The sequence below is a fragment of the Fringilla coelebs genome (genome assembly GCF_963513975.1).
Source record: "Fringilla coelebs genome assembly, chromosome: Z".
Taxonomy (NCBI): domain Eukaryota; kingdom Metazoa; phylum Chordata; class Aves; order Passeriformes; family Fringillidae; genus Fringilla; species Fringilla coelebs.
In genome coordinates, this window is record NC_140031.1 from 48,855,892 (window position 1) to 48,880,939 (window position 25,048).

General features: G+C 35.4%; 1 protein-coding gene across 1 annotated transcript in view; it reads left to right on the forward strand.

The window, feature by feature from the left end:
- Positions 1 to 9,645: 9,645 nt before the first annotated feature.
- ALDH1A1 (aldehyde dehydrogenase 1 family member A1) overlaps positions 9,646 to 25,048 on the forward strand; it is a gene marked incomplete at its 5' end in the record, with an annotated part of 30,371 nt that continues 14,968 nt past the window's right edge. Inside the window, 5 exons of the mRNA XM_084225327.1 lie at positions 9,646 to 9,735; positions 16,888 to 16,992; positions 20,841 to 20,981; positions 23,760 to 23,889; positions 24,962 to 25,023. Coding sequence (XP_084081453.1) covers positions 9,646 to 9,735; positions 16,888 to 16,992; positions 20,841 to 20,981; positions 23,760 to 23,889; positions 24,962 to 25,023 — 528 coding nt within the window. The remainder of the gene's footprint in view (positions 9,736 to 16,887; positions 16,993 to 20,840; positions 20,982 to 23,759; positions 23,890 to 24,961; positions 25,024 to 25,048) is intronic.

Below are 25,048 nucleotides of genomic sequence, written 5' to 3' on the forward strand. Positions count from 1 at the left end.
AGATTGCCAGGGCTGCATCCACAGATGATCAGAGCATTAGCCTAATGTTACAAAATATCAAACAGGAAAAGCACTCTGAGACTGTAGGGCTCCATGTGTTTATGGAAAGAGAAGCAGAAGACATGCCACAATAAAATCCCAAATGTTACTCTTATTTTCTTATAAATTCTGTAACAATCAGAAAATATTTGCAAGAAATTTTTCTTCAGAATTACAATAAGTTATTTAAATATTGTAGCATTTTATTGGACAACAGTGCTCCCATTTCAAACATTCTTACTCCTTTGAGAAGGAATTTCCCTTCTTTTTCTAATTTACTTCTTAGGAGAAGTTAAATGTATTTATTGAATCAGTCCCAAAAAGTGAATTTTGTTCTATCTGCAGTAAAAAACAAACATACACACAGGTGGCACATCCACAAAACATACTTCTAATTTTAGATGAAAAATGAATAATGTCACACACCAAATGCAGATGTATGGTTACACAATAAGTTAGGTTCCTTCCAAGATTTACTCTTTCTGGGTTTGCATTTGTAATTCTGCTGGCTAACACATTTCTGTAGAAAAGCTAAAAGATTAGTTCCCAAAGTGTATGTTATTAACCTGGTTTCCTCTACTACATTGTTATCACCTATTTTCTATCCTGAAATGCATTCAAGGTGTCTTACATAAACTACTAGTACACTTCAAATTTCTCACAACTCATATTCCTTTTTAAAAGCAATTATTTAACTAGATGATTACCAGACTTAGAACTGCTCCTTCAGAAGACTTGCAAGACAATAGGAAAGCTCTTGTCAGGATTCAGTGGATGCTGGACTGATCATCTTTTCAAAATCTTTTCAAAAATCCTAGTCAACTGCTTTAGCTGTTAATTCTCATTCACCAGTGATGCTAATGAGTAGCGTACACACAATAGCACAATATTTCTACCAAAAAACACATGAGAATTTGATTATAACCATTTGGACATTAGGAAGAAGTTCTTCACAGAAAGGGCAATTGGGCATTGAAATGGGCTGCCCAGGGAGGTGGTGGCATCACTGTCCCTGGAGATGTTTAAGAAAAACCTGGGTGTGGTACTCAGTGCCATGGTCTAGTTGACAAGGTGGTGTTGGGTCATAGGTTGGGTTTGATTACCTCAAAGATCTTTTGCAAAATAGCTGATTCTGTGATTCTGTAATCATGACAAAGTAGAGAGAAATGGGAATAACAAATAGCATAATGTAGCCAACTCACTACATCTAAACTTGAAATTAAAGCTTTAACTACAGAACAGGAGATAATAAAAATCTTGCTAATTACCTTAAAAGAAGTGTAGATTCAATCATCTGGAAAACAGAGACTCTTCATAATGTGCTGCAAAAGCTTTATTCTATATTGGATTTTGAACCCCGAGTTCTAGCTGCCCGGACCAGAGATTTGCAGATTTACAACCAGGTTAAAGTTCACTTTTCACTGGAAACAGCAATCTCTGATGGCATCTACAGAAACCTCCCTGAAATTTGCAAACAAAGGCAGGTCTTGCTTCATATTATTTGTTTGTTTGTTTAAGTTAAACTAAAAAGTTGGGAAACAGAGGAGTTGGAAGTCCATCAAAATCATCCATTGACATTACAATACAAGGAAAGTACTTGAGTGTCACAGTCAATTTGGGAATGCTGTGTGATTAGTCACTGTGCCAAGCTTTTTATTCCAAATAAGTAACTTTCCTACTGCAAATATGGTTTCTTCTTAGCAGTTTCAATTGCATTTCGAGCATTATAAAGGAGAATTTTGATTTCAAGATTATTTATCTGATGCATGGTTTCTAGCCAGCTCTGTAGGAACTTCCTGAAAATAATAGTATAAATAATAAATAGCAAGTTAGATGGGGGAGTGGGAGGACAGGATGACCAAAATGAATAATCACGGACTTAGTTTTACATCAGTTCAGTTGCAATTTCAGTAGACATTCTCTTGATGCCTTCTCTTAATTGCAAGTTTCAAATTCTATTCTAGCAGTTAACTACCATGATGTAGGGAAAATGTACTCATCTTGAGTAAAAAGATTTGGATTTTTTTCACTTCAGAGAACTCAGACCCTAATACATCCTATATCAAAACACACAAAAATAAGCCTTTCAAAAGGACTGCAGTAATGATGATGTTGATAATTAATATAAGATAGTAACATTAATATAATAAAACATGATGTAAAGAAATTAAGGAATATTCATTCAGATAATTGTTTCTAGTTATCAAAGAAGGAGGTAGACGTTAAGTATACCTCTGACTATTTCTAATTTTAGCTGTACAGAGATTTCTTTTAGATCCTCTTCAGAACATTAAAATTAGAAGGAAAGAGGGTTGTTTTCACTTGTGAGTCTTTCATAGCGGAAGAACACAATTACTACACAGAGGCTTAAAAAGCACACATAGCAATTATGTAAAATCAGTTGAGGCTGTCTAAAACTTGGCTTTGAAACAAAGGTTCATGGAGGAAATGCTGAAAATTACTTGGCAGTAATTGTTCCTAACAATGTAGGTTAATAACTAGTGTTGGGTCGGATTCTGATCTAACCCTGACCAGTTTTTTTCAACTGATTTACATCAAATTATTCATTAAATTCACTGATAAGAGTTTTTATTGTGACCTGTGGCATAAAATCCTTCTCTTTATTTGTAATCAATTCTTTGAGACACCTATAAATTATTGCATCACTTATTACTTGCTCCCTCATTTGAACTGTGTACCAAAAAAAAAGTTTAAAAAAATTAGTTTAATTTTTTAACAGGAAAAACAATAAATTTGTTCTGGTTCACAAAAGGTACTCTACATATAAGTCATTCTATGCTGCCAAGAATGGACTTATAGTATGCAATAAAATTGTGCTCATTTATTAACTAATCCATTGTTCTGATAATACTGTTCTGTTAAGAGGTTTCATTTTCTCAGACCAGATATTCCATCCAGAATTGCAAAAAGGACATAAATGTTGACTGCTATCATAATGTTAGAAAAGCAATTGACATGTATTAATTAAATTGTACTGTTGACATGAAAACTCATTTAGCCTAATTGAAAAAAACATACTTTTGTCATATAACTTATTAATTGACTCTTTCTATGACTTTAATGGCAGATACTCTCAGGATTTAATAAGAAGTAGGAATTGGGTGAGTATGGAAAATCATATTGATATGAGTAAAATAGAGTTGTTTATATTCCATATTTTAGGGCAAATGAAAAGACAGTATTTACAAGCCAGTTATGTTTTTTTACAGGTCTTATCCCAGTTTTGTGAGAATTTTCTTCTTTCTCTAGAAATAGACACACTTTTGTTGCATCAGACTATACTGCTATACTATATTTGTTTCTGCTTGATTGCCTTTTCCACAGAAACTCGTACAAAAGTACCTTTACTTTTGTATGAGTTTTTTAATGATAAATTGAAAAAAAAAGAAAAAAAAAGTCGCAAATAATTTCAATTTAAGGATGAAAATATACTACATTATACCAAATATTCCTGCAACTTTTAAGAAATGCTGATGAAATAGATAGTCTTTTTATTTATATTATGAAGAATATTTCTTCCTGTAACTGAAATGTGTTCTATAGATAAATGTTTTTAAAATTGTATAATAATTCCTGCATCACTGCTCACTCTCTCAGTGTCCCATAATATATCCAGTTCTTTTTATTTTAGTTTTATGATTTTATGATCACATTTTAGTCATTATTTTACGTGTAAATTGCCCAATATAAAATGTCTGGTTCCAAAAATTAATATACATTATGATTAATGCTACAAAAAAATATAGACTACAAAGAGCAGATGTCCAACTACAAAGAGCAGATGTCCAGCTAGCAGACAGAGAAATAAATAATTCTAAAAATGTGTTTGGCATCATAGAATGAGAGAATGATTTGGATTGGAAGGGACCTTAAGTATCATCTAATTCCAACCCCTCAGCCATGGGCAGGGACACTTTCCCCTGGACCAGGTTTCTCAGAGCCTCATCCAACCTGGCCTCGAACACTTCCAGAGATGGGGCATCCACAGCTTCTCTGGGCAACCTGTGCCAGTGCCTCACCACCCTCACAGTAAAGAATTTTTTCTGGTACCTGACCCAAACCTGCCCTTTTTCAGTTAGATCCATGACCTCTTGTCACTGCATGTCCTCATGAAACTTCACTTTTCCAGCTTCCTTGTGCCCGGCTGCCTTTACTGACAGTTGCCATGAGATCTCCCCCGAGCCTTCTTTTCTCCAAACTGAACAGCCCCAGCCCTCTCAGCGTGTTTCCCTGTTTGCAGGAGATGCTCCAGCCCTATGCGCATCTCCATGGACTTGTTCCACATCCTTCATATCCTGGGAACACCAGAGCTGGATGCAGCACTGCAGATGAGGTGTCATTAGGGCAGGGTAGAGGGGAGAAATACCTCCCTCGGTCTGACAGCCTCATTTCTATTTGTTAGAAATCAGCTCAGGATGCAGTTAACCTTCTGGGTTGCCCATGCAAATTGTCAAAACTGTTGATATTCTCACCCACCAATACCCCCAAGTCCTTCTCATTAGGGTTGTTCCCAATCCATTCTTTGCCAACAGTTTATGTGCTTTGGATTGCCCTAACCCAGATGCAGGACTGCTGAAGTTTATGAGGCTCTCATAGGTCCACCTCTCAAGACTGTTCAAGTCCCTCTGGATGGCATCCCTTCCCTCCAACTTTCATAATGAAATTCAGCAGCCTAAACCTACCCACTGCCACAATTTATTCTTGTACTTTTGAAATGTCATTGCGAGATGAAAGTCACGGAAGCACAGAAGGGATTTCTCTGAGTTGGAAGGGACCCACAAGGATCATCAAGTCCAGCTCCTGGTTCTGCACAGGACACCCCAAGAGCAACACTGTGAGCCTAAGAGTGTGTTCCAAATGATTCTTGAACTCAGGAAGACTTGGTGCTGTAAGCACTTCCCTGGGGACCCTGTTCCAGTGCCCAGTCATCCTCTGGGTGATAAGCCTTTTTCTGGAATCCAACCTAAACTTCCCCTGACTCAGCTTCATGTCATTTCCTTGAATCCTATTACTTGTCACAAGAATTAAGAGAATGGAGAAATATATTCCAAGACATATCTTCATACATTGTTATTGTCCATGTTGCAAAACAAAAGATTTTTCATTAACAGAGTTCAAATTTCAAACTCTAACAGATAGATATGCGTGTGTCTACTGCCCCATTCCATGAGTATATTACAGAAATTTTATAATGACTGAAGAAATTTTATAATGACCGATTAGCTCAGAGATACTGGTGATTACGTTAAAGGAACACTTGGATTTTTACAAATGCAGGATAGTCAGTGTCCTGCAAAAAGGAAAAGGAATTTGCTCTGTAGCCTTAAAAATCTTGTCATTTTTACTGCAATACTTTGAAATTAGAGTTAGGAGAAGTTGTACATTCTACCAAGATTTGAACTCTTGATTTGGATGGGCAAAAAAAGCATGAATTTCACACCAGTTCTGCCTCACTTCTGATGTGTCTGCCTTTCCACATCACACTAAACAGCAGCCACTCTTTCTGTTCTACTGCCATTAATGCAATGCCATGAGGAAGAGTGCCAAAGAGCATAGAGAATTTCAGAACACGAATCCAGTGATTTTGTAAATCTCAGAGATTTACACTTTCAAAACACGTATTGGTGCTTTTGATCCTTAGGTCTTCCACTTCTAACTTAATACTCAATTTCTGTCAGTATCAATGGGGGATCTGCTCAAATCCTTGAATGATTCCCTTTCTGAACTACCTGTATATTCTGAATTTGGAAGAAATGTTTCAGATAATCAAGATTTTTAATAACAGTGATATTGTCTCCACAGAGATTTTTGGGTTTTTTTAAACTGTGAGGTTTTATAAAGCCTAGGCATGTACTTCAGCATTCAGGACTCAGTCTGAATTCAGCACAGATGATGCAATACAGCTACTGAGTGCAGCAGGGTATCCTGTGCCACCCCTACTCCAGAGAACTTTGGACAGCTCTGTGTAAGTCACCATGGAAGATGATTTATCTCTAGTGCTTTAAATTATAGCAACGTTGGAGAGATTACTTAGATTTTTATGTTCCCTTTTAGGAGGCGTTGTGTAATTCAGGTTGTAACTCTGACTGGTCTTTGGATGAGAGAGATATTTAATTTGAAAAGTTTCCAGAGCTCTAGGTGACAAAACCCAAAGGTAGAGAGAATCTGCTCTCTGTTTAATTGCAATAAAGTCATGCACTCTAATGTCCTCTGACATTAGAGGTGGTTAAAGATAAATACATGCAATCTTATCTGATCTGTGCATTTATAACAAAATAAGAATTAGATTTCTTCAACGATCAAATATGTGAAGGATAAGATTTTTCCTAGAAAAACCTATGGACCAGATTTTCTTACTGCTCTGATTACAATTTCAGCTTTATACAAAGATTGTCAATTGTCCCCTATTGCTGGAGAATGGAGGTGCCTGAACTGTGGGAACTTGGAAGGCAATACGGCAGTAATAAAAGGGAAAATAAAGACTCTTCAGAAAAAAATGCAACTTTGTGCCTACTTATAGGGTGTAAACCCCAAGAGTTTATGGCCTTTAGAAAAATCAAAGTATTTTCTGGATAAATAAAATTCCCAGAATAATCTTCTTCTACAATATAAAGTAAACATTTCTCTGTGAAATGCTAGAAGGGCATGGAACAAAATCAGGGCTTTCAGGCAGTATTAGTTCAGCATACACTGATATAAAAATGCCAAGTAAAATCAAAAATTGCTCCTGGACTGATACCTCAGGGCAGGTAGGAAAGGCCAGGGCATCACAGATGGAACCAGCACTGTGGAGTGGGACAAGAACTCAGTCACACATCACTCCTGGCTTCTCCTTGCTACACGCTGGTTTCATCAGTTGGATTTCCAGCTAGCCCAACTAGAAACTCTGCGTTCATCTATTCAGTTCTGATTATTAAATTCAATCTTAAATAATGAATATGGCCTCAACATAGGCCCAATAATTTGCACACCTAGACTACAACGAACTCAGTGAAAATGTTACAACATTATAGATGTCTCCCACTGTATGGTCTCATATGAGGAGAACTTGCAATTTGGTATGCTACTTTCAGCTATTAATTTTTTTTGTCCAATCTTCTCAAAGAGACACATAGAAAAACTATTTACAGCTTTTTTCTAGCATAAAACTTTTACTTAACTTCTTGACACAGAGTGACTCAGGTCAGACCTAAAGCTCATGCAGCCATTGGTCTCGCATTTTACCAGAGCCAATGTCATTCAGCAAGGCATTTCTCAGCTTAATCACAAATTGCAAGGTGGACCTCTACTCTTGTTCCTCTCTGAACTTGTTGTATTAAACAGGGGAAGTCAGTAGTTTTGAACTGCAACAAATGTTTAGAATATAGAAAGAACTATCACAAAATCAGAAAATACATCACATACTTTGCCAGGATGTGGAGTCTCTCGGGATCTGTCCTTTGGCAGTGAAAATATAACAAGTAACAAGCAAATTATTGACCAAAGAAAGGAAAGAATTAGGTAGAACATGACATTTCCAAGAAAACATTAACAACAAAACTATGTAAGCTTCAATAGCTGTATTATCCAATTGTTGCATAATTCACTACTTGAAATAATAGTACAGTCCTATAAATACTTATAAGTCTTGAATTGCATATCATTATTTAGGTGAAATATGAAAGAATTGTGACTCAGGATAGGGAAGAAGTCCTAGAAAATTGCAGAAAGCTAGATTAAACCGGAGGATGGTATATGAGGAAAATAAAATACTTTCTGCGCTAAGCTAAAAGCATTCCTAGACTGAAAATAAATAGGAAAGTGAAGGTGATTTATGAAATCCAAGGGTGAAAGAGGGAAAAAGAAAGAGAAAAGGGTTAGGGTTAGGCATAGAGTTAGAGTATGTCTTAGGGTTAAAGTATGTCTTAAATGAATAAATGGTGTGGAAAACAAAGCAGTGATTACTAGCATTTTTGGAAAAATTGAAACTTTTCATGCAGCATCTTTAAAGCCTTTCTACAGAGATTTCAGGCTGCCCTTTATAGTTATGGAAAGAAGATATATGTTATCATTTTCATAAGGAGTTATAATAGTTAACTTCTAGTTTAAACTTTTTTTTTTAATTTGGAATACAATGGTACCTAAATGAGAATGTATTTAAAACACTCATCTGTGAGAGAGACCTTTGCTTTACCTGAAACCAGAGAAATACACTGATCTCTGTTTTGCATCTCCAGTTAGGCAAATCTGAGCAATTTGCAGAGGTACTAACTAGAGACAAACTGTTTGTGGTTAATGGACAAATTAGTGGCAGGAAGACTGCTGGAGTAGATTTTACTGTGCGAGTCTGGAAAAAAAATTCTACACAAGAATAGGACTGCAAAATAAAAATAAAATTAAAATAAACAAACCCTATTTAGACACTCTGTTTTCTGCATGCAACATGAGACTCAAAGACATCCTTTAAGGCAGGCAAACACTGTAACCCAAAAGGTTAAAGTCTGAAAATGCTGCTCAAAAGTGTGAACTACATGAATTAACTGTGAGCTGTGAATTCTCCAAGCATTTATGTAATCTTAATGAAAGCAATAAGATAATTTAATAAGATAATTGTGCATTAATCAGAAGCCTAGCATATAAAAACAGGTTCTGTGAGACCACTAATCAGAAAAGGCAAGACTTGATGAAAAAAGGAGTTTCTTGTACCTCATAAAATGATTTGCCTGTGCAAGCTATATGTTTTTCTTTGAATAACCAGAAAAGAAAAGTGAGTTCCATCCAGGATAGAAAAGTCTAGTTTATTGAACAATTTGTTTTGGACTCAGATATTCCAAAGGGCACTGGGTTAAAAACTTTGTCCTTAAATTTGTGGTGTTGTCTAGGGAAAAAAAAAAAAAAAAAACAGGAACTTTTTGTTTAGTTCTACTCAGATAGATTTTTTTTCTGGATTGATAATTTTTTCCACCTTCACAGTTTTGAAAAACACATGAAGAATTTTTTACCTTAGTCTTTTCTTATCTCTGTGATCTACAACACAAACATTAATTCTGACAAACATTACTTCTAATGTACTCTGAACATATTAAAATGTAACCTAAGGTGACTTGTTTCTAATGAATGCTTTCTAGCTCTGGTAATTATTCTCATCAACCTTCTAGTAAGAAGGGCTTGGTTTGTTTTCAGAGCTAGCAAGTCTGTCTTTACCTTCAGACCTGCCTTTAAGTACGTGAAGGAGTTCCCTTAGAATCTGGATACCTGCCTGCTGAGAGAAAGCAATTTTACAGGTAAGATGAGGAGGCCTTAAGCTCTGTTCTCCAGTGAGGAATTCATAGTGTCTGCCTAGGCAGATTGCTTCAGCAGCATGTGCTTCATCGAGGTCTCAGCTCACTGAAAAGGCTGTTGGTCATAAAAATAAGTAGTGTCATTTTCTCTTTGCGATGAATTCTTTCATCCAATCATATTCCTGTATGCAAATATACCATGGCTGGTTCAGATAAAAAGCACAAATAAAGCCAAGAACTCAGTCAGGGCAAAAATCACTGTATTCCTTTTATACCTTATTTCACCTGTGTTTCAGGAACGTCCTGAAACTTCTCAACTGAAATAATGAAGAAACAAGGCTCAGACAGCAGTCCTGCTACAGTTATGCCTGCACTGCCAGAACCATTAAAAGATCTGAAAATTGAGTACACCAAGGTTAGTAGCACTTGCTTTTCCTAATCTTTTTTATGCATTCACTGCAGACAGTAGAATGTGCTCATTTTAACCTTATGTGAACTATGGAAGACACTGTAAATCAGTGCTTAAAATGTTTATTCTGGTTGAATTCCGATTTTACACATATTAGCAAGTGATGTTCAGTGATCCTTTTAACCTAATTTAAAGCACCCGTATGTGCATGCATGATAGAATTGTTCCACATTCCACTTGGTGCGGGTGCTGTTTTTCTCCTGAAACAAAGTTTGATCAGTGATAAGTTTACCAGAAAGTAGAAATGGAACAAAGAAAGAAATGTTTCTACTATATTATTTTTCAAAACAGTGACTTAAAACAGCAAATTAAAATGTTAGCATATTGCATTTTGTTATAATCAGATTCAAATAATTGTACCAGATAAGTTTACATGGAAAAGGATGTGTGAAAACAAATCTAAAATAAAATTAATTCTGGTCACATATTTACATTAGAGAAAATAAATCTGGTTTTGAATTTGTTTTTCAGGTAAAAAAGTAATTAATAAACTAGATATAGTCTACCAATCTAACTATGCAGTATTATCATAAACTCCTCAAAACAGAAAATTCTTTCCATATAGAGTTAGAAATATACAGATAAAGGAGGTCTGAATCCAGACTTGTGTTTCCAGCTTTAAAAGAGTCTTTGCTGGTTTTATATCATATTGTATCATAGCACACAGATATCTTCTAGAACTTTGGAAAAGTGTTGACAGAAACTTTGCCCTCTGAAACATTCAGGTTGGAATTGATCAGAGAGAACCTCTTAACTCTGGAGATTCTTGGTAACTATTCTTTTGTTTTTCTTGATACCATTGCAGGGGAAATAATTTTATTTTCTAGAACCACTGCTTAATTTCTTTTCCTGCAGTAGGTGTACATCTAAATTAGTTCTTTTAAATTCCATGCTATCCTTTTATTCAAACGGAAAAAACTTAACCATGTTCCACTACATGTCTTTCTTGAATAAATCACAAAGGATCTTACTTTGTAAATATTTAACAGGAAAGATATATAGTTCTGCCATGCGGTAGCCTGCTACTGCTCTTCCTGTCTCAAAAAAAATTTATTTTACTTTTTGCTTTTTTAGCTTTCTAAAGGAAAACAACTAATATGCAAAAAAACACCAAGTGAAGTAACTGAATATGCAAAACACAAATTCCTGTAAATATTTCCATACTTTAAAAATATTTCATTATTAAGAATCTATTCTGTTACTACAAAAAAGCAACCAAAAGACAGCCAGCATTATTGGAAAGTCTAGTTTGTAGTGTGCAATCAAGGAGAGGGTCACATAATAAATATTTATTTTGCCTTGACAATAGGTACCATTTCTGTTAAAACTGCATATAAATTCTAACTGTTTAGAAAAGCAGTGCCCTTATTTACAAAATCTAGCACATGTCTGTGGAGGCTTGATTTTTGCAATGCTTTCCTCCTCTCTTCAAATATCACACAGGATTGTCTGAAAGCCCCAGCAGTGTGCTGAGGGACAGGGAGCTGGGAAAACAGCAATGTCACCCCATATGCCACACTCATCCCCCAATTTAATAAGGCCTTTGCAGTCTTGTGTACCCATCCCATTCCTCTCCTGTCCCATACAAGTTGTAACATGGCATGTGGGTGGCTAGTAACACTGGAAGGATCAAGATGAGGGAAGCACTAATTACTGCTGATGTATTAACCTTTCTGTCTAAGTCAGCTAGAACCAGATCCTTCATCTTCATAACCCCCAATTTATCATTTTCTACCATTGCATAATACCAACAGGCTGTACAAAAGGATCTGAAGAGAGATCTGCAAGAGATGTTCCAAGGACTCTCTTTACTTAACAGTCTCTCTGTTTTATTTTCTATGTTTGTGATCATTTATGGCTTTCCACAAAGTTCACTTTACCAAGTGATCTATAGGTTGGTATAGATATATTTCAGAGTAAGCCTTTTGCATATGGTATAACACTTAACACCTTTCATGAAATTTGATTTTCAGACATCAAATCAAATGTATTTTAAACACTGAAATTAGCTTGGATTTTGAACCATAAAATAATCTTGAGTTGGTTTCATATATGAACCTCCTTTAAAGACATTTCCATTAACACAATGAGTTTTGGTAGCTAGCTAAAAATGTGTTAGTAAATATTTTACTTAGTCAACACTGAGGAATTAGACAATGATTACTTGACAAATGCTTTCTGTCATGATGCTTTCACATCCACTAAACCCTGTAGTACTCCTTTAATCAGGGAAGCTAAGATTAGTTAATTATTAGTTGTCAAATTGCATGAGGAGAAGAAAAGGGCTGAACATTCTCTTGCTCAGCCACATGTGGAATATCAGGAAGTGTGGAAGGGTAAGACACTGAGTAAAGAAAAATTATAGCTGAACATTAAAATGCTGTGGCCACTAGCTTCAAAAACAAAGGTCAGGCATAAAAGCTCAAAAATGTAATTGGAATATCCGGGGAAAGGTAATGTGCTAGAAAGCTACTACAGAAACTTACTCTTTCTAAAATCAGCTCACTTTGTGGACACAGAGTCACTAAGTGGAAAATCAAAAAAGTTACATAATACTTAATAGAAAGAGTATGTTCCCTGATTATTAGTCCATTTCAGAAGTAAAATGTAATTCCTGCATAGATAATAGCATATTGCAAGGGAGAGAGAGAAAGTTACATGGAATATTAGCCAAATATAGAATTCGTGTAAGGAAAAACTTGAGGGGGAGAAAAAAAAAGGAGATTTCACACCAGCATCTTTATTGACATATTTCTTTAAAGCTTAAATTTTCATTCTTTGGTAGTACCTTCAGAAATGCCACATATTTTAATCTTATTAATCAAGGAATACAGTGAGATTCCATAATATAATTTTAGACTAGTAAATTAGAAGTCCTAGCGCTTGAAATGAGCCTTGTCTTAGGCCACAAAACTTTAGGGCTTAGATGTATCTGTAAAATTTACTACAGAGTAAATTTTTATTGAGTTATTGTACTTAGGAACACCTGAATGGCTGTCACAATGTGAATAAGCAGGAGTGAACAGGTACAGCAGTTATTCAGCACTGTGCACCACCTCACACCAGTGATGCTGAGCTGCCTCCAGCACGTGTCCAGACTCAGTCCTGGTGTCTCCTCATTGTTCCTGGCCTGTAAAAACGTGCTCTTTGTGAAATTCCCTGCTTCACAGTCCACACGAGAAGGCTTGAGACCCATCAGATGAGCAAGGGCTCAAATCTTCTGGTGATTACTTTTATCTCTGTAAAACAAGAAACTGGGCTCATTTGAAGAGGATTGTCAAGAAAAGTTTTGTTATAGCCAGGGGCAAATTTAAGGTGGAAAGAGGCTTTACTTTTTCTTATACTCTAAGTTTTGAAGTTTCTGATATCTAGACAGAACATAGCTTAGACCTTTATTTCCATGTTTAAAAATATATCCTGAACAGCTAAGTTAGGGAAGGTCCACTTTTTAGTTAGTTCCATTACCTTTCTTGATACATCTCTGTATGAATTATAATGTAAATCAAAATTAGTGAATTATATAAAAATTCCTCCCAAACAAACAGTGAGTTTATAGAAAGATGATGAATATGGAGTCAGTGCAACAGCAGAAATTTTCTTTTTAATCTGGACTTCTAAGTTATTTTGCAGAGGCACTGAAGCCTCTGTAGAGACTGCATAGCAAAAAGTTGTGATCCATAAAATTATGACACTTTATGTGAAGACCCTAAAATGTTTTTCAGCAGAGCTGTAGTGTTTGTCAGAAGCAAAGCTGTACAGAGTAAAATGCTTTCTTCCCTCATGTACTACCGACACAAATATGGTGCTTCCCATCTAGCAGATACTTCAATATGAATTCAAAATTCCTTCAAAGTACTCCAGAAGTAAAGGAAAAGAAACCACTGAGATGGCAAGAAAAGAAAGGCAAAGTTCAGGTCCCCTGTCTCCATTCTATTCTCAGGTCATCTGAGTGACAAAAACAACCATGTACAAGGACAGAAATAGTGTAGCCTTGCAGGTAACTTCAACACCAAATGGATGGTATTAGATCATTTGAACTGAAATCAATAATTTCAGAAATGCAAGGTTTTATTGCCCTATGACATTGAGGACTAAAGACATCAGAGGGTTTTTGACTGATGCTGCCTGTGCTTTATTTAAAATACTAAGCTCCCACAGTGTAGAGTCTCATCTGCTGGAAGTCTGTGTTTCCATTTCTACTGCAAAGAAATCTGAACATTTACTCTTTGGGTTGTTGAGATAATAATTTAAAAAACCTTCTCTCCTAAAATTCCAGTGAAGTAACAGTTACAAAACATCTGTAAAAATATTGCTAAATCTTTGCAAAATAAATGTGTAGCCCTACACCAGGTGGGCCATAGACAGTCACCACAGACAACCAACCCAGTGCACAGTGTTTGCCACAGAGGGGTAGGTCCTTTGGGTTTGTGAGTGAAGAGCTGTCAGTGGAGTTCTGATTCACTGACAAAACACTCTAGCCTATTGCAAGGTGATCCCAAGCATTGTTTTCCTCAGCAGGTCAAGGTTTCTGCTAGAGGCTGCTGTTAGCTGCTACTTCAGTGTTGCCTGGATTTAGAGATCCACATCCTGTTTGCAGAAAATACTCCACAGCGTTTTAGGAGCATGGCTGCATGCATGTTAATGAGTACAGCTGCCTGAAATGTGTTAATACATCTTACATGAGAGTTTTGATTTTTTCCTTTCCCATCTTTCTTACCCCGATTTTACAAGGACACTATCTAGCTTACGAAAGACATATGGGTAGTTTGATTTATATAACTCTGATACAATATTGTATATATGCATATTATAATAAAGTAATGTTTTAAACAGGAATGGTATTGAAAACATTAATAAGAAATATATTCTAAACTAATATTATGGGTGATATTGATTGGGGCAATAAATGTTGTATTTAAACAAGCACTTTAAATATTTCCAAAAATGGTATGTTTTTCTATTATTCCTTTCACAGACAGATATGAATTTGGCATACTGTAACATCATAGCAGTGTTATGTTAATATTTACCTTTTACTTTGTCTCTTTTCTTGGCAATGGCTTTTGTCATATTAACCATTTAACTGCTGTCTCTGTCCTTTTACCACAATTGGAATTTTGTGTGGGTACTCTTATAACTTGTTTCATCACCTATCAGAAATTTCTATGGACTTAGATATTTATTTCACAGAGAGGTTTTGTTAAATCAGTTTTCTGGTCAGTCCTGATGGTCAGAGGTGGCAATCATACTATATAAGTTTACCACATAATGGCAAGAAGAAAAATTCAGAACTATATTAATATAACACAGGAATATATTAATATATTAACAGATTATTGCCATATCCATTTATGGGTATTAATTTTATCAATATTGATGGCTATTAATAAACTATTTATCAATTATTAACAACTACTCAGCCAGTTTTAATATTGTGCAGGAAATTTATTCCCTGAAATCTGTCACATTTTAATGATGTGGTTGTGGTAGAAAGATTTATTCCTCAAATTTCTGTGACAAAAAGCATTTATCCTGCAGTTCTGACATCTTGATGCTGTCTTGCCATGTCTTGAGTCAACCATCATCTGCTTTGCCTACGCCAAAGTATCTTCTGGTTTTCTCTTTCAAAGTTCCTGTTAGGCTAAGCAGCAGCACTAGGTTCTTTGTCCCCATGGAGAGTGCTAGCTGATCTCACTGCTAGACTCCCGTAACTGTGGGGTAAGATGCCTTGACTCTAGGGAGAAGCACAGCTTGAGCTCAAAATACCCGGTACAGTGAGTCAGAGCCTGACATGTCCTTGCAGGTGAGTACAGCCGAGATCTCACAGCCATGCCTAGAGTGCAATGGCCCTGGAAGCCCCTGAGAAGGGAGTGTACTGGCCCACCAGCACCAGGAGGGTGGGCTCGAGGTATAGCAGGACAGCTTGGCATGGCACACCCATTTCAGCATTGACTTGAACCCAGAGATCACAGAGGGTCAGGCAGAGAAGGACAGGTGCTGATAACTTTGGACTGTATATTTTATCATGCCCACTCCAAGAAGTGTACAAAACACTTATTAGCAACTTACGCCTCCTCTTGTTAACAGCTGTGCATTTATCGTGTCTTTTCAAAGAGCATTTTGTTTCTGCTTTATGGTTAACCTACAGTTAAAAAAGAGATAAAACACTTTAATCATTTTACCAACAGTGCCCCAGAGATGGCAGGCTCTAGAGTAGAACAGATCTTGTGCACCCACAGGTAAGACCCAGGCTCTGTTTCGCATTTGTGAACAGAGATAAGTACATCAAATTTCAGCCAGAGGTCCTTTTGTATGTCCTAAGCACACAGAACCATCTGGGTGCAATTCTGTGCAAGGGGCTCTAATACAACCCTACTTGAGAAGGGAGATTGGACCATATGACCCCACTGGGTCCGTAAGTCCTTCCAGCCTTATCCATTCTATGATTCTTTAACTCATTCAATTGACTGTGACAGGGTGTTTTTCAGTCTCAGCTTCCATTTCAAAATACCCTGTTATTGCTTCTGCTTATTTGGGGGTATGATTTGGTTTAGTTTTGGTTGGGATTTTCTTTTTTTGGCAGGAGATAAATCAAAGCAAAGATAAATCAAAGCAAAGTTAATTCAAAGAGTACTCTCCAAGATATTCTTAATTCAATATACTATAGTTACTAAATCCAAGGACTGATTTACTTCTAGTAGGCCATGTAACAGGGCCTGCATTGCTACCAACCCGGTGAGCACGGGAAACTCAGGGTGTTTTCCATAGGTCATTGAGGGCTAAACCTCTCTTATACTTCAGAGACAGGATGGGCCACTTCACAACAGAATATTTTTATGACATGAAACAAAATAAAAATGCAACGTAGAGAAAGCTTTCCTCTCCAAAGGAAGGGAATTTTAAAAAACAGATCCTGGTTAAGTGTGCATGTGATTACTCATCTCTTCAGGATAATGTAATAAGAGCTAGCCAGGTTTAGTTCAGACATCCATCAATCTGGCAGGTCTCAGCTATGAAAGGTAGGTTTATTCACTAAAACATAGAACAGACAACAGATATAAATGTGTTACTAATATTGTACTCTTTCTTCCCCTGCAGATATTTATAAACAATGAATGGCATGATTCAGTCAGTGGTAAAAAATTTGCAGTCTTTAACCCTGCAACTGAAGAGAAAATCTGCGAGGTTGAAGAAGGAGACAAGGTAGGGTTTTATTTCTTGCCCTTAACTGTAACTTTAATTTCAGTGCATCTTAAAAATAGGAAGGCAGGCAGCCATTTGTGTAATGTAAAACCAGCTCAGATGGACGTACTTCATTCTGTATGCCTTCTTTCACAACCTCGTGTTTAATAAACCACAATAATTTTTGTAAAGAGACGCTGAAAAACTGCTTTACCTTAGGCTCATATGAGAAAAGTTCTGAAGAAATATTTTCTGCTGATATGTTTTACTAATTTTATTGATTCTTTTTCTTATCTGTGGTCATTGACACCTAAAAAATTTAGGTGGGATTTTATGTTATTTTTCTGTTATATTTTCTTCATTAAAAATTAATATATTCTTGTTCATGACACATTTATATAAGGCTTTTCCTTCCAGAAAATATAAAAAGGACAAATACCTACCATTTGCTACAAATTCTGTGACGATCACTACCATGAGTATTTTTAGCTAAACGTAGTCTCAGTATTGCCCCCCTACAAATATTTTGTTTTGTGAAAAACATATTGAACATAGTCCTAAAATTGCTTTCAAGTTGAAGGTACCCTATCAAATAGTCACTAAGTCCACAAAAGAGACCTCCTGAATGCATGCTGAATCAATGAAGCAGATGACTTCTCAAACCTGTAAAGAAACTTTTTTTTTTTAAATTTTTATGAGATTCTGTAGTGGAAAATTTCAGATAGATGACATGTAATCAAAGATATAATGAAAACCTAGGCACTAATCTGCGTATTTTTGTTACATTATGTGTTTTTCTTATGAACAGGATTCACCTTGTGCTACTATACAGTTTAAAAATAATGAAGGTGGTAGGTTTTTTTAAAATAGGCTAGACAATGTGCTTAATACCATTAAAAGTACTGAGCAAAGAAAGGGTTTGTTAATATATTCTGAGAAAGTAAATACAAGAAATGAAGGCTTTATTTCTAGTTATAGAATGACTGTAACTGGAAATAAAGCTACTTTTATAACTACTGGTTTGGTTCTTGTACATATATATTTAATTTTCTATAGTTCCACTTCAAAGTTAATTTTGCATCCAAAAGTGAATTTTTTTCACATTTCTTACAAAATGTTATATTAATTTTAGTCAAGAAATAGGCATCTCTAGAATGTTGTGTATAAGAAGCATTTTTTAAGTATATCATTAAAATGTTAAACACCTTTTTATCCAGTAGAACTAATGTAAAACTTGTAAGTTTGGCTTGTTATAAGTTCACCAAAAATTATTGCCAATATAATAATCACATGCTTTTTTCGGCATCTTTTCATTTCCTGTACAGAAATTCACACTGAAATAAAATTCTCTTTTGAGAAATACACTCAGAATCATCTTCTCATTAAATCTTTCTCACTTTTTCTGTAATCTCATCTAATAATCTTTGTCTCTAATGTTGTCTAGTATTCGAGCAATAGTGACCACAAATTACTAAGAAGGTCGTAATGATGTCACATTTTAATAATTTTCTTAGAGAAACATGGCTGAGAAAGTCTGACTTTTAATTATTTCACCTGGAATTAAACAATTTTAAAAAATCCAAACACCTGAAGTTTTTCAAAGGTTTTTCTTTTCTTTAATACCACTATAAGTAGTGCTTAGAAACTGATAATTCATCATCCCCAAATTAAATTACTCATAACCTGCAACTCTTCAGTTATCATTCAAAATTTTTGTAGCTTTCTTTCCTTACAAGCTCTCTAACAATTTGTTAAATAGAAGAGATAATACTATTCAAAACACAGGTTTGCTTTCTCTTCAATAATTTTGCAAACTAATGTGTAATGACAACTGCTATTAACTAAATTGCCTAGTGAATTGTGCAGATCTAGTAAATTACACAGCCATTATGAACCTAATATGCAAGAGGCTAGACTTCAGATAATGAGCCAAGAGATTTTAGGAATTTAATTTGTGCATACAATAGGATTGACAAAGGGCTGTCCACTGCCTTGCAGTGGTATTTTAAAAAACAAGAGGAGGTTACAAAGAACAGGCATATATGTGGGTGGGAACTGTTTGCTTCCAGTTTCATGGCTCTTTCAAGCTACATTCCTAATCCTAAAGGCCCCTAGTAATAATAAAGCAGCTCATCAAATGGTCAGCATATATAAACTAAATGTAGTTCTGTAAAAAATCTAAACTGGCTCAGAAAGTGTTTTTATACTCATAGTGTAGATTTATGTAATGAAATTAAATTTCATACAGTTGAAAAACAATCTTTTTTTATTACTTTTCATTCACAGCCCTCTATTACTCTTATATTATTTTCTCAATTTTAAATATTTCTTCATTTCTAGTAGAAAGAACACCAGACAATGTAGCTTTAATTTACGTCATTCATATTCATATGATATTTTTCCCCTTCTGCTTTTCTAGGTAAGGCCTAAGCCACCGCCCTTAGTCCTATTGCAAAGATGTAGAAAATTTGTGATAGGAGTCACAGATGGTGATGCGGTGATTGACAACGTGCTGACAGATTCTGAAAAAAAATAATTCTTAATTTGGTAGATTTTAGGTACCTGGTGTAGGTGACTGGTCAGTATCACTCTATAGATATGGCTATGCTATTCATATAGTTCCTTCCTATCTTTTCCAAAATTTTCTGGAAAAACTTTTGGAATTTCTGTGGCCCTCTGCCTCACGGTCTGTCCTGGGCTTTCCAAGTTGCTAAGACACCCCACTTACAGCTTCTTAAAATTAGTTGATGACTACCAATATCAGTTAAAGATTCAAGATCAAGTTCATTCTAGCTTGTTAAAACAATTGACTATAATGTTAACTTAGTTGAAGTTGCTTAGTCAGCCTTGATAATGATTTCCCTGGAGGAGATATTAGCAAACAGTGGGACAAAAAAATGTTTGAAAGATATCCTTCAAACTTTGCATGCAAATTTCTCTGGGAGACATGGCCTATATATTTACTCCTTTTTATTCTTTTTTTGCTCAAAATTTTTCGTTTCTGACAAAAATCTAGATTACACCTCTTTTCTATGTCACCATTTTCATTGATAAATTTTACAAGAATAATAAAATACAGAAGAATTCCAAGTACTGAAAGCCTTTTTTCAAGAAATTGTAATTTTTTTCCTTAAATCCTGATATAACATTTTCCCAGAATAGTTTCATTGTAGATTTTTCTTCTATAGTGGAAACCAAATGATAAATAACAAAATACATGATGAAAAAACATTAATGGACCCAACAAATTAGCTGGTATATGCAAAGACAGTGCTTAAACTTCAAAATACCTAGGCTTAACTTTTTAAACATGTCTTATTTTTAATTTTTAAAGTAATTTTATATATAAATATTTCTTAAAACTTTCAAAAATAGTTTGTTTTTCTTAATAATAAATTTGTGTTGATTTAATGCAACATCCTAAGGAATGGGCTTTTCTAACATGGCCTTCATTGCCCTGTAAGATACTTTCAGATGATAAGTAATTAAGCATTTACCTTACAGACTCAGGCATCTCTTTGTAAATAAAAGAGATTATATCATTAATGTAAGTGCTTGGTGTATAGGAAGGGCTTAAAAAGTCTAAATTTTAAAAATAAAGTTCTTTTATATATTTTTATTTTGGAAACTTTGAGAACCCATCTGTTTCTCATAGAATTTTACATTCCTGAAATAAAAACAGAAGTGATTGAAAGAGAATAGCCCATGTATTTAACAATACTGGTACTAATTTTTATTACATTGGGGTTTTTTCTCTTATTTCAACTTAAGGGCAAACTTACGCTAAACCCAACACACTGGACAGCAAAAAAAAAGGCTTGTGACAGAACCAATTATTGATCACATCAGTGTTTTTGTTTTCCCCACAGGCGGACGTAGACAAGGCAGTTAAAGCAGCTAGGAAGGCTTTTGAGCTGGGGTCAACCTGGCGCACAATGGATGCCTCAGAGCGAGGAAGGCTCTTGAATAAACTGGCTGACTTGGTCGAAAGGGATCGTCTGATTCTGGCTGTGAGTACGAGATGTGAACAAAAGGACAAGGAGAAAAGTCCTGATTTTTACAGAAGGATACAAGAGCGTTTAACATGCCTACTCTTTGCAAAGCTAGGCTGTTTCACTGCTTGCTTTTCTTCTCTGTAGCAAACGGGCTTCTCTAAGCTGGCTTGCACTCTGGGCTATCAACACCCTATATCCACAAAGTACTTGAGTATTTGATTAGCTTTAAATTGATACTTAAACTGCCTACAACCACAGTAATTTGAATCACTGCTTCTTAAAGGCACACGAATATTGATCCCATGGTTAATTCTTGTCTAAAACAAAGCCTGAATCAAGGCCTAAACTCAAAGCCTGGCTCCATGCTTATAGATGATGCAAGTCAGAACTGGGAAAGTTTGAATTTCCTTACTCTGTATTTTCTTATCACTGGTCCTTCATTAACTCCAGCTTGCAACTAGTAATTAATGATAAAGCTTAAGGAGAACCAAAGGCAGCAATGGATAATTTTAAAAGAGCAATAACATGAGTGCTGGGGAATGATGCCTTCTCCTTACAAACCACTGTGTACTGGCTATTTTACCACACTTAACAGAAGACACAACTTGTAAAGCTCTCACCTACAGATTGTGCGCTAAGGCAAGAAATGACATATGAAATAGAAATACACCCTCAATTTGATAAATGGTAGTGTCCTCTCCTCCTTGCTTTAAACTCCACTTCTGATACTATTATTCAGGTGACTTCTCTGCTATTTCAAGCACATTCTGGAATTAAAATTTAGGTTGGATAATTGTTTGTGCTGAAGATAAATCCCGGTTTTCTGCAAACAACATAAAAATTTAGGCAAGGAGGAGTATCCAGCATTCAGAATGATCACTAAGACTGATCTAGTCACAGTTTGAAGTATTTAGCCATTAGCCACAAAACATACTGTAGGTAAGTTCATAAAATTTAAACCTTCAGATGTGTAAAATCTGCAAAGCATGTGTTACCCATTATATAGCAGAGTTTCTTAGGAGAAATCCTATGTGGGTTGAACTTATGTCCTTTAAAGTGCTAGATTTGACTTGAGAGGGACAAAATTTAAAGAGAGCTATAGTCTACATAGTGCAGTATGCCATCTTGTCCATGAAATAATTGGATAAGTTGGCATTTCTTTCTTCATTGTTCAGTCTAAGGCATAAAAATGCAAAGAGGATGAAGATACCATCTTTTTTTCCACAGTAAAGATGGGACATTGAATTAGTTTTTGTTTACATTTGCCATTTTCATATTATAAAAGAATAGTTTTTTTCTGGGGGCCCCTCCCAAGTCTCTATTTTGCTGACTATATTTATATTTCCTGCAACCTAATCCCCTTATTAATTATTTCCCTTTACAGAAAAGGTATAGATGAGTAAAGTGCTTTCCAGATTTTGAATTTAGATTTTCTCCCCTCAGTTTATCCTACCTGCAAAACTAGTACTACAGAGTAATGCATACTCCTACAGACTAGAGATCAAAACAGATGTCTACAGCTCATTGCAAAGTCATTTTCCTGTATTCATGCATATGACCAGGATGAAAATTATTCCATTTCAGTGCTTTATTTGTTGATAAGATGCTTCAGAGGCTCAGCAGACCTACAGGTAGCCAGCTGAAAGAGTAAGTCAAAGCAAGGTACTGGAAGAGCTGCTGAGAGCTGTTACTTTGAATTCAGTTTCTTGTGATGTTGAAGAGATGCAGAGATTTCATAAGTTTGAGGCCAGGGAAGAATTTTCTCCCATGTCCAAACAGACTGAAAATAGTGCCACATATTGCATGGAATGGCAAGGGCATATCTCATTTAATCAGTTCCTTGTTGCTAAGAGCCATCAAGCATTGCTGTCTTCTCTCATTGTTCTGATTTCTTCCCAAGTATGGTATCTGAAACATTTCCAATTAACTAAAAATGTAGACTTCACAGGAGAGTTGTTGGTGAAAAACTGTTTTTGGATGATCAGTCTGTTGATCTGACTGCAAATTATAAAAAATGCCAACCTGATTACATCTTGAAATTATAGTTTAGCTCTTAAAACTATAGTTTGGGCTCTTCCTGCTGAACAAGTTTGTTCATAGAGTTGAAGGTCTTCAATCTCTCTGTTTTTGAAAGCTTGAGAAAAATATTTTTGAAGTGTCAAAAATATGTGGACACTATTTAAGAACTGTTCATGATCTTTATGTCCCAATAGTAAGGGGCATGGAAATTAATCCAAACCACATTCCTTAGATTTGGCTATTTAGAGACTCTCTTCTATATAAGTATTTATTTTTCTTAAGGAATTTTTCTCACTTAAGAATTCTAGATGGCTCAGATCTTTCCTTCGCACATCAAATACTCAAGGTATATTTAGGATATTCTTTACAAGACTTAAGTCTTGCTGATATTTTATTTGCATCAGTTATTTGCACTGTCTCCTTCCTAATCTCTCGATCTGTGCTTGCAAAATATTTAACATAAAGTGGAACTGTGTAACAGATTCATATGGGTGAGGTGTTTTCTGAGTAAACCTTACCACTACCAAATGCATTGTGATCATGCTATACGCATAGCTCAATACAAATAAGCCATCATGAAAATTTCTCACTTTGAAATTGCTACATTCAATTTTTCAAAATGTGTTCTTCAGAGGGGAGTATTCTAAATCTTTGTTCTAAAGCTGAAATCCTCAAAGTGAACTTCCAAAATCTGAATTACAAAGCACAAGCAAAAGAATCATTATCAGTATTTGATATTATTACATTGAACTGTTTAATTGCTGTTGTCTGCAGACGATGGAAACCATTGATGGTGGGAAGCTCTTTTCCACGGCCTATCTAATGGATTTGGGTGCCTGTATCAAAACTTTACGCTACTGTGCAGGCTGGGCTGATAAAATCCATGGGCGTACTGTTCCAATGGGTAAGTAGTTCCGAGATAACAAAGCTACAGAACTGAGGCCAACGCAAGCTGTAAATAACTGACTTTTATCTGAAAGTTGTGCAACACTGAAAATATCTCCAAAGGAAAATATTTTTGAAAGTTTTTAAGATAGGTTATTAAAGAGTTGTCATCGTTCTCAGTTTAAACATTTAATGTAGGTCTTCACATTTATTTCTTGTTCCATAGACTACTAACAGGTACTGTTTATGAACAAAAAAAATGTAACCTGTGTATACATCTAAGAAATGCATTAGGCTACTAGCAATGTATAGTTTATACAAGGCTACAGTAGTGAGGCCTGGGTGTTTACATTTAAGCAAAGATTAGCACAAAGCAGTAATATTTACTTCAGTGATTGGATAATGTGTTAGGAAAAGTACTACGAGATAGGAATGAGGAAACAGCACTTGCTAAAATTTCATTCCATTCCCTTTTCCATTAAGCAGCTCTATGAAAACATTGTCTCTCTAGCTACCTTTTCTCAGCAAGGCAAAGAAAAGAATGGTAATAAAGAAGGAATTAAGGAAAAGGTAATAAAGAAGGAATTAAGGAAAACTAGAGTGATAAATACTTCCAACATCTTTGCCTCCTGTAGAACTCTATACTGGGTTTAATGGAACACATATTTATGTGAATCAAAGAGAATTTTATATTTAATGGATTTGATTTAAGCTAAGATCTAATATTAAAAAATGTCTGATATGTACCTAGGATTTAAAAGACCAGTTTTTGAAAGAAAAAAAAAGGGTGATAAAAGAAAAAAGAAATGAGGAATGCTTATTGGTGCGCTGTGCATACCATATTGAGAAGCAGGTTTGTCACTGCAAAAAGACAGTCAGATTGGAAAAATCAAACCTTGGAGCTATGAAGCAAGTAGACATTGAATCCAGATGTACTTTATGGCTTTTTGCATAGTTAAGATTTTGAAAATATCATTTATAAGAAACATTGTATCCACCTAAATTTGGTACCCTACTTTATCATCTTTGTGATTTAACTGTTTCTCACAAATGCTTTATCTGAATGCCTAATTTATTTCTTTTTCCCATAGATGGAAACTTTTTTACATTTACTAGACATGAGCCTATTGGGGTGTGTGGCCAAATTATTCCTGTAAGTTGGAACCATTTATGTAAAT